The sequence below is a fragment of the Cryptomeria japonica genome, chromosome 6, assembly GCF_030272615.1.
Source record: "Cryptomeria japonica chromosome 6, Sugi_1.0, whole genome shotgun sequence".
NCBI lineage: Eukaryota > Viridiplantae > Streptophyta > Pinopsida > Cupressales > Cupressaceae > Cryptomeria > Cryptomeria japonica.
This window is the reverse complement of record NC_081410.1, coordinates 450,504,558-450,515,424: the sequence shown is the minus strand read 5'-3', so window position 1 is coordinate 450,515,424 and position 10,867 is coordinate 450,504,558. Positions and strand designations below refer to the sequence as shown.

The following is a 10,867-nucleotide window of genomic DNA, read 5'->3' as shown; positions in this document are numbered from 1 at the left end:
TTTTATTAAAACATATATGACATACAACTAGTAGTGTCACCCTACTATGATATCTATAGTTACTTTATTTTAAATATTGCAACCTCTTTTTAGTTATAATTGTAATGGATTTGATACCATGTACAAGTTTCCCAGTTGACTCAACCAACTAGGATCGCCTATCAAACCAAAAACATCTTCCACTAGAGATCAGTAGCAAGAAATTAATGATAGGTTATACAATGAATACAAGATACTAGATACAATGGTATCTCGAAGATATAAATATAATGTTAGGATAAAGTGACATTAACCTTGTAAATACTATTTAATTCACGTGTCTCCATTTTCCCAGGAATGTGCTCCCTAGGACATGAGAGAAAAATATTTAATATTTGTAGTTTATGAAAAATTGTAATTGTATTTTCAAGAAGTGATCATGTAGTTCAATGATAAGGATAAGTAAAAATGGATAATATTCCCTATTTTAGGCATCTAGTTTGGGATATAAAGAGTCATGCTTTTGGCACCCCTGATTCAAAAGTGAAAGGTTGTCCATTGGTTGATCTGGAAAGAGTCATTGGGGAGTTATAGAGTACTGGGAAGCTAAATATTTGAGTGGATAAGGGTTAGGTGCCAATGTTGGATCCAACAAAAGGAAATTAACATTTAATTATGTCTCATGGCTATTCAATTTCCTATACATTAGATTTTTCAAGTAGTTTTTTGCCTCTTGTTCTAGGTTACGATTGTCATTTTCCCTTCCTTAGTTTGATATAAGTTGAAGCCATGGAATAGTAGTTTTGTATGGTTTTTTTGTAGGTATATAGGTGATTTTGGGTTTGGTTGGAGAAGTAAAGTGAAGTGTATTATTGTAGAATTCTCTTTCTTGAAGAAGAATATTATACTTTCCCTCTTTCTCTGATGGAGTTTTCTCTCAAAAAGGTCTCTCCACATAAATCCGGTGTCTCATTTGGTTTCTATTTTTTATATTGTATTGAATGTTGCAATTACTTTCATATTTCAGATTTGGTTATCTAATTTTCAAATTCATAATCAGATAAAAATTGAAAAATTGAAAAATTGAAAAATTTCTTCACCTTGTTTTCAACATAGAATACACAATGTACAAGAAGAACCTTGATTATAGGAAATATGAGAAATATGATAAAATAGGATTATAAAAAAGTTTCATATGACATGACACACAATAATTAAACGACCTAAGTATTCCCTAAGTAAAATTAACTAGGTGTGAATAGGAATTACATAAGAAACATTAAAGAAATATGACCCATTAGCACTAACAACAATTACTCTTAGTCACAATGACATTTTGAGGAGGGGAAAAATATAAACACCTCAAATTTTTCTTTGTTTCTAAAGGTGCATTTAACACCATTTCTAATATCTCATCAAGAGTACAATTTTAATGACTATTATTAGAAAAAACCATACTTAAATCATCCCAATTAATTAAAAAAATTTACGACCTCACCAGATCGCTCGCTAATTGCATAATTTTAATTGGTCCAGTGTTTATCTCACCATTCAAAATAAATAATAAAATTCATTTTCTATCTCACCATTTCAAATAAATGCATATAAATTTCATTTCTCTCCTTTTTTTCAAATAAATACACCTCATTATCAATAATTGCAAATGATCCCATCCATAAAGTTAAGTAATTTATCATTAACCTTCTTTATTTTAATAAAATATTTGATATCATGTTGTATTATTGTTAAAATTATTTATTTCCATAACCATTTTAAACAAATTGTGTCCTCACTAACCATCTAAAATAAATTAAATCTTAACATTTTATCATTCCACCTACATTCAAAGGAAACCCTCTTAATCAAATATGTAACTACATAATCATCCACAGATCTAGATTGTTCATCATTTCATTCAAAGATTTGTGCATTAAGCTCCAAAATTCCACAAAAATTATTTCATTAACTTATAGATACATTCTATTAAGACGTTGATGCATCTAAAGAACAACTACATCCTTAATGTCATTTGCATTCATCTTGAGTATATCCACACAAACAACGTAGTCTACACTTGGTAATGAATTGATGAGTGTTTATTTTATTAAAAAAAAATTATTTCTCAGTTTGAAGTTTATACTTAGTTTGAAGCTTTAATCTTTATTTGCATTTGTTTAGATTTTTTACTTCTAATTTTGTATATATGTATACAATAAATGAAAGAACCTAAATTAATAGGAGGTTATGAATAAAAATATGATAAGGTCAATCAAATCATAGTTATATCTAAAAATAAGATAAGCTACATAATTATTAAATCTAATTACTAAAATTTAGAAGACAAAACCCTAGGTGGTATAGGATATGCCAAGTTTACAAAAAAAAAATCAAATAAAACCATGCATTCCTAAATAATCTAAGCTAATTAAATATATGTTGTCACTAGAACAAAATAAATTATATTAAATAAATGTCAACATAAATAATCATACTAAATATGTAAAAATTAAATGCAAAGGATAGGGGTACTTAAATTTCATATCAATGATGGAATAATGGTGATAATAATATTTTGAAGTGATTTTCCACCTCAAATTAATTAATGGATTCAATATGATAATTGTCTCAAAATATAAACTATCTTGATAATCTCCATGGTTTAATCACAAGTGTAAAATGGTTGATTCTAAGACGCTCGAACTTGATGTGATATACAAGATTGATCCATTAGATTCTGCATCTAAAAACTTGTTCATATTCACCTTTTTGATAGATAAATCTATCAAGGTGGTGCATAAGGGCACCAAAAGACTTCATTGAGTTGATAGGTAAACTAATTTTCTAATGTTTTTGAATAAGGGAAAACAAGTTTTGATGGGCCCCTAAAACCCGTTACAACCAAAAGATCATAAGATATACATTAAAGTGCAACAAAACACAAAAGACAACAACCAAGAAAAGGACAGTAGACGAGCAAAAAAATCCAGCAAACTAGAGACAGCTAACAAAAAACAGAACCGATAGAGAAAGATCCCAGGTTAGCTTAAGTTTTGAAGCATCTCAGCGGCTTCTAGCTCTAGTTGTTCCATATTATCAGTCACCCGCTTGATATCATCAATTTCTTTGCTTTGGCTTTGCATCTTTCTGGTGCTTGCACGACTTCTTCTGCCCAACCTTGCCTCCTTATCATCAGGGGTATCTTCCTTCACATCAATGATGCCCACAAAGGCCTTATCCCCATGGTCATTCTCAAGCTTACTGATAAGAGTCTTCATAATAGCAGAGGCGGCCTTAATGATCTTATGACTTTGCTCACTAATCTTCTTGAGCGTGTTCTCAACTCCTTCAAGTCTTTTTTCAGTAGCCCCTGCTCTATTATCCAAGATTTGGAAGCTATTCTGATGAGCATTAATAATCTCCTCAGCATTACTAATAGCTTTGGTAGGCTCACTGAAACATTCAAGGAGGGAGTTAAATTTACCCAAGCCAATAGCTTCTAAGGTCTCAATTTTTCTAGCTTCCTGAGCTTGCTTGGTTTTTATGCTAGTGATTTCCTTATGCAACCAGAAGAACACTTTGTTGAAGCTATTTGTGTCATTTTTTATGCAAAGATTGATATCCAGATGATGGCCTTCCTGCGTCTTGTCACCAGCAAGTTCTAAATTCACCTCAAGACCCGCCTCCTTGACATTAGATCTCTGAGCTTCTTTCATGGTTGTGTCCTCCCCAACCAGACCCTTATCCTTAGAACCAGTCATGAGAGGCGACCGATTCTTGGTTCACACATCCTCATTTTTTGGAGTTTTCCTTCCCTACTTTCTGCTTGAGAGGATTAGGACCTCCTCAATTTTAGTAATTATGTTGTCATCCATCTCATTTTCCTCCTCAATGTCAACATAAATAATCAATGTCAACATAACTTAGATTAAATCAATGTCAACATAAATAATCATACTAAATATGTAAAAGTTAAATGCAAAGGATAGGGGTACTTAAATTTCAGATCAATGATGGAATAATGGTGATAATGATATTTTGCAATGATTTTCCACCACAAATTAATCAATGGATTCAATGTGATAATTGTCTCAAAATCTAAACTATCTTGATAATCTCCATGGTTTAATCACAAGTGTGACATGGTTGATTCTAAGACACTTGAACTTGATGTGACATACAAGATTTATCCATCGGATCCTGCATCTAAAAACTTGTTCATATTCACCTTTTTGATAGATGAATCTATCAAGGTGATGTGTAAGGGCACTAAAAGACTTCATTGAGTTGATAGGTAAACCAATTTTCTAATGTTTTTGAATAAGGGAAAGCAGGTTTTGATGGGCCCTAAAACCCATTACAACCAAAAGATCATAAGATATACATTAAAGCGCAACAAAACACAAAAGACAACAACTAAGAAAAGGACAGCTGACGAGCAAAAAAATCTAGCAAACAAGAGACAGCTAACAAAAAACAGGACCGATAGAGAAAGAGCCCAGGTTAGGTTAAGTTTTGAAGCATCTCAACGGCTTCCAACTCCAATTGTTCCATATTATCAGCCGCCTGCTTGATATCATCAATTTCCTTTCTTTGGCTTTGCATCTTTCTGGTGGTCGCATGAGTTCTTCTGCCCAGCCCTGTCTCCTTATCATCAGGGGTATCTTCCTTCACATAAATGATGTCCACAGAGGCCTTATCCCCATGGTCATTCTCAAGCTTACCGATAAGAGTCTTCATACTAGCAGAGATGGCATTAAGGATCCTATGACTTTTCTCACCAATCTTCTTGAGCGTGTTCTCAATTCCTTCAAGTCTTTTTTCAGTAGCCCCTACTCTGTTACCCAAGATTTGGAAGCTATTCCGATGAGCATTAATAATCTCCTCAGCATTACTAATAGCTTTGGTAAGCTCACTGAGACATTTAGGGAGGGAATTAAATTTACCTGAGCCAATAGCTTCTAAGGTCTCAATTTTTCTGGCTTCTTGGGCTTGCTTGGTTTTTATGCCAGTAATTTCCTTATGCAGTCAGAGGAACACTTTTCTGAAGCTATCTGTGCCATTTTTTATGCAAAGATCGATATCCAGATGATGTCATTCTTGGGTCTTGTCACCAGTAGGTTCTAAATTCACCTCAAAACCCACCTCCCTGACATCAGAGATTTGAGCTTCTTTCATGGTCATGTCCTCCCCAACCAAACCCTTATCCTTAGAACCAATCATGAGAGGCAACCGATTCTTGGTTCCCACATCCTCATTTTTTGGAGTTTTCCTTTTCTGCTTCTAGCTCGAGAGGATTTGGACCTCCTCGCTTTCAGTATCCATGTCGTCATCTATCTCATTTTCCTCATCATACCAGCTATCATCATCCTCCCCCCTCTACTTCCTTTTGGTCGACCCTTTATTCTGTAGCTCATGCATTGTTTTTCTTTTTCTCTTGCTTGACCAAGCAATTTGGGGGTCATCCTCTGCCTCAGCTTCCATGTCATAGCCATCACCATCTTCATTATCAGAGTCGTCCAAATCCTCTTCCGACTCAGAAACCTCGGCAATGTTCAGATGGACGGTGGTATTCTTGATGTGATTATACAAAATCACCATCAGACCCTCATGCATAGCTATATTGGGATTGGGGTTGGAAATTGCATCCTTTATCCCAGTATTTAGGGTGCATAAAAGATAGAATGGAATGGAAATTTTCTCTTTATACCAAAAATGGTTAAGAATGACAAAATGATAGTTGTAAACCCTAGTAAATCTACCATCTAAAGTGATAAATTCCATAATAGCAAGCAAAACCCCTTTGGTAGGTTGAACTAATGATGATAGGTGATATCTAAAAAACATACACAAACATCTAGATGATCTAGACATGATAATGATTACGGATTTGATTCTTTGATTCCCATAGAAATTGAAGTGTGTTTTAATGATTTTCTTCTTATGATCTATCTTATGAAATTAAGTGCACTATGAATATTTTAAATATCCTGACTTAAATAGCATATACACAAATGTACATAAATTATGTAGTGTAAAAGAAGATGAAAGTTAAATTTTAAAATTTAAAATCATTCTCCCACATCTTAAGATTGAATTGTGAAACATAAGACAAATATATGAGAATAAGAATAATAATGATAAATAAAATATAAAATAAATGTAAACAAAAAGAATGAAACTCATGTACATATTATTCTATCAAAACATTCCACTAAAACAAATATAAAACTAAATTTAAAAGAATATAAATATACCAATTCAATGGTTGGAACTATATAATCATTTATATTAAAAAATACATCAAGAAACATATCTCTCTCTCTCCGTCATAACTTTTATGCACAAGGAAACAACCAATTTCAATCCATTTGCAATATACATTCGCACTGCTTTTGACATAGATGGACAGGAAAACAAGGATTCCTTATACGAGGAAACTGCTTACAAATCTTACCATTAATCCTCTTTTGTTTTCTCAACAACTTTGACATAAAGCCCACCGCTCATTCCTGAAGTTAACGTGGATACGAACTTGGGCTTCAAGTTGGGATCAACATCCAGACGAAATTCTGTGATGACACTGGCAACGATGCATTTCATCTGAGTAAAAGCCATTTCTTTCCCCAAGCAAATGCGCGGTCCGGCCTGAAACACTGCATATTTAAATGCATTCTCTGCCACACACACCAGCGATCCATTATCACCTTTCTTGAGCCATCTCTCCGGCTTGAATTCCAAGCAATCGGCGCCCCAGATACTCTCCATCCTTCCCATCGCGTACGGATGGTAAGTCACTCGTGTCCCTTTGCTCACAATGGTGCCATCTGGAAGAACATCATCTTGCAATGCCTCTTTAGAATCAGACGGAACGGGCGGATACAGCCGCATCGATTCACAAAGAGACGCCTGCAGATAATTCATCTCTTTCAATTCCTCGTAAGAAAAACCGGAACTGATCTCATCTCTGGCAGCGATAACACGTTTAACTTCGAGCTCAATATTTTTTTCGACATGGGGATGGGAAGACAAGAGCCAGAAAAACCAAGTGAGAGCAGCAGACGTTGTGTCTCTTCCAGCCAAGATAAAACTGATGACAATATCTCTCACGAAATCGCCATAAGACTCTCCTTCGCTACTCCGATGAAGGGACAGAAATCTGGACAACAAGTCCTCAGGCTCTGCTGCAGAGGAGAGAGAAAGCTCCTTGTTTCTTCTCTTCATAAGGTCTTCAGCAAACAAGTGAACAGACCTTATTGCTTGGCTCAAGTGCCTCTCGGACCCCACGTTTAAGAGCCGCTTGAGCTTCCAGGAGATAGGCAGGGGAGTGAAGAACCGCTCCGCGGTCAAATACGTTGCAGTATCAAAGGCCTCCATGAAGTGTGACTGCGGAAGAGAAATGTCAAGGCAAGCGGGATCTGCACCAAAGGCCACTTTACAGATGTTATCGAAGGCAAATCTCTTGAGGACGTCCTGCATATCCAACGAGCTTTTGCCTTGCAGAGCAGCTTTCCGAAGGAGCGGCAGCAGGCGTTGGACGACCTCTCCATTGACGGTCTCCGCTATGAAATCGCGCAACGACCTCGTGTTGAACTCATAGCTGGCCACCTTCCTCTGGAATTTCCAGGCCTCTCCGTCCGCGTTGAAAATCCCGTCGCCCAGGAGATCGTTCATGACGAGCCTGTTGTAATCGCCCTTGGGATAAATTTCAAATCGGGTTTTGAGTATGTGCTCCACGTTGGCTGGATTGGCTGTGACGATGGCCATTTTTCCACTTGGGCGTTGAAACTTTATGGTGTTGGAAGGGGCATCTCTCAGCAGCTCTGTAAAACATTGGGAAAATCGACCTCGGTTTTTCCAGAAGAAAAACGCTGAGCCCACGATTGGGTAAGTGGGTACTGGTCGAGCCTTATCTTCCTCTCTTCGCCTGTAAGAACTGAAGGCGCAGATCAAGACTACAGCAAAGAAGCTCACGACTGTTAGTATGGCAGGAAACATCATGGCTACGTTTGAGGTTGTGGGGTTATCAAGTTTATGAGTACTCAATACCCAGTTACCACCCATATTTATGGACCACTCTTAGGCTTCACCTGCTTGTTTCTTCTTATCTCTCATTATGCAACATGATAACGGCAACGTAATCAAGATTCGCTCTCATCTGATCATTAAGCGACAGAAATCGGCATCGCTAATGAAAAGGGCTCAAATGGGGAGAGGACCCATCCAAAATTTAAAAGAAAAATAAGCATCTGTTCAGTTTCAGCGGTATGAATGCGATTCTATGCTCATTTCCAAGTGGGTTATATAAAAACGTTTTGAAAGCAAACGTGTCTTGGTTGTATTTGGAGCTAAAAAGGTGTAGGATGAGCAGGCACATTAATCAAGTTGGGGACGCCAAATAGATTTGACAACTCGTGACATATTTTGGTGTTTGTGTGTCGTGGTTGATGTATTTGCTCTTTCACTCGTTGTCAGGATAAGAACTCGTTATGTAAAATTCATGCAGGCAGGACAATAAATACGTCGCTGTTGAAATGGTTCCAAATTTAGGCATATCAATCACTCGGAAGATCCGACGTCTAGAAGTGATTTTAATAAAAGAAAAATAAACTTGCAGTTGGATTTATCAGGTGAGTGGATACGTTGATAGTTTTGTGATTAGGGCGAATATCTGTTTGGAATGGATAATTCATTTATTATAAAAAAAAATTATTTAGTATCATTGAAAAGGAAAAATATTATTAAATATTAAATTGTATTAATGAAGTATAAATAATATTGTTGAAAAATAAAATAAAAATGTTTTTTATCAAACTTTACATTGTGTGTGTGTTTTTTGGGTTGTGAATGTCAATTAGTTATTTTTATTGTAAATCTTAAAAGTATGTTTTTAAATTTTTATGATTAATATGATAGTGTATATACTAAAAATCAGTCTAGAAAATCGAATTAATTAAATATGAAAATATTTAATTAATGACCTTTATTTTTGTACTATATAAATGAATTAAATAATTTGTTTATATAGTTCATTTTCTTAATTCATCTCACCAAAATTAATTTCTTCTATTTCCTAATTAAGTAAATGAATTTAGTTAATTTGTTTATTTAATTATTCTCTTCCCATTAAATTTGAATTTTAAAATTCAAATTTAAGCACATGTGTCCTAGCTCCTAACCACTCCCTAACCTAACCTTCTTCTAACCAACCTCCAGCCTAATCAAAGGTTAATTATTCCTATCCTCTCCAACCTCTTATCCTAACCATTTTTGGAGTGTCAATCCTCTCTTGGAGACACGTGGCACTTGTGTCACATGTCTCTCATCTCCATGCCACTTGCCCCTTTGTTGGAATATGGTTGGAGATTCTTTGCCACTTGTCTCCTTAGGAATGACAAGTGTCCATTTCCTCAACCTCCTTCCAAATTTTTCAATCTCAACCGTCGATTTATCCAAACTGAATCTGCATCGTTGATTCTTGTCACCTCACCTCTAGTCATGAGAATCTTATAAATACCCCTCTTTTGGTTATGAGAGGAAACTTAGCATCATTATCAGCATTATGTCAGTATTATATCAGCATTTTTAGCAATCATAGCATTGGAATCATAACAATAGTACAGTATCATTGTAATAATTGCTTTCATAGTAGCTTAATCATCTTAATGTAGAATTTGTATTAAATAGATATTGCATGAGTTGTAGGTCATCATACAATATTAATTCCCATCTCTTGAGTTGTCACTTTGCTCAAATCATGCATCTCAGAGCCACCAAATGAACCAGAAAAGTCCTCAAGACTAGGGAGCGATGAGACGATATTGGAGAGTGTTTTAAATTGTTTCTTTTCATTTTCCTCAATTTAATGTTTCACTAAGTATGTGTGATTTAAATGTTATTAATGGGTTAATCAAGTTATAATTTTGCACACATAAATTTTGGCAGCCGCCTAGCCCCAAAGTTTTAACAAAATTTGTTTGCAAGATTTTTTCATGGCAGGTTCTCACAAAGTTGCAGAATAGCATTTTTGACACACAAAACAACTCTTTGGGAATAGAGATTGACGTTCTTGGTCACCGTTTCAGCATTTTCGTCGACCAAAACAATGAATTTGGCTCTTGACTCTCTTTTTCTCTCTTTTAGCTCTCTTGGTCTCTGTTTTAGCATTCTTTGTTCCTGAATTAGCATTTTGGCACATAGAATAGCATTTTTAGTCCTTAATACAACGTTTTTGCTCAGTAATACAATGTTTTTAGTTAGCAAAACTACATTTCTAGGTCATAAAATAGCATTTCTGGATAATAAAACAATATTTTTGGTCATTAAAGTGGCATTTTTAGTTAATAGGGTAGCATTTATGGTTTCTAGAATAGCATTTTAGGCGCTTCATTTAGCATTTTTATGTTTGGTTATGCACTTTTGTGTTATGTTTTTAGACTGTTATTCTATAGAATCTGACTTGTTGTTTTCTATTTTGTAAGCACCTAAATTCGTTGTCCAAGACCAGAGTTAAAAACCCTTTGTTGCCAAAGACAAAATTGCAAACTACTAACATTTTGGTGTAGCTACGGTAGATTGTATTGCTTGTTTTTGTTATTAATATAGACACCTAGACTAATTAGGAAGGAAAATAAACACCATGTCTTGCGTGTCTACGATGATAGGCGAGTATGCTCTCACCTTCATGAGGTGATAAAAAACCCAGACTCATCACTTTTCTTTTCAATTAGTGCAATAATATTTAGTGGGCCTACCCTCCCGAGTAGCCCATAAGGATGAGTGACAGGGGAAAGACCCAAATGGGAACGGTTAAAGCCAAGTTCATCTAACCCACTATAAAATAAATGTGATTTTGATGAAAATTGGAATCAACGGTAGTGTTGGGAATAGC

The 10,867-nt window shown here is 35.3% G+C and overlaps 1 protein-coding gene across 1 annotated transcript; it reads right to left on the bottom strand.

Moving 5' to 3' along the window:
- Window positions 1-6,383: 6,383 nt before the first annotated feature.
- LOC131037466 (cytochrome P450 94B3) lies at window positions 6,384-8,183 on the bottom strand. Its single transcript, XM_057969604.2, has one exon. The coding sequence runs from the start codon at window positions 8,038-8,040 to the stop codon at window positions 6,436-6,438; it is 1,605 nt and encodes a 534-aa protein (XP_057825587.2). The 5' UTR covers window positions 8,041-8,183; the 3' UTR covers window positions 6,384-6,435.
- Between the last annotated feature and the right edge of the window lie 2,684 nt (window positions 8,184-10,867).

Excerpts from the sequence above, each read along its gene's own strand:
- LOC131037466 (XM_057969604.2), bottom strand. The coding sequence starts at position 8,040 with ATGGGTGGTAACTGGGTATTGAGTACTCATAAACTTGATAACCCCACA.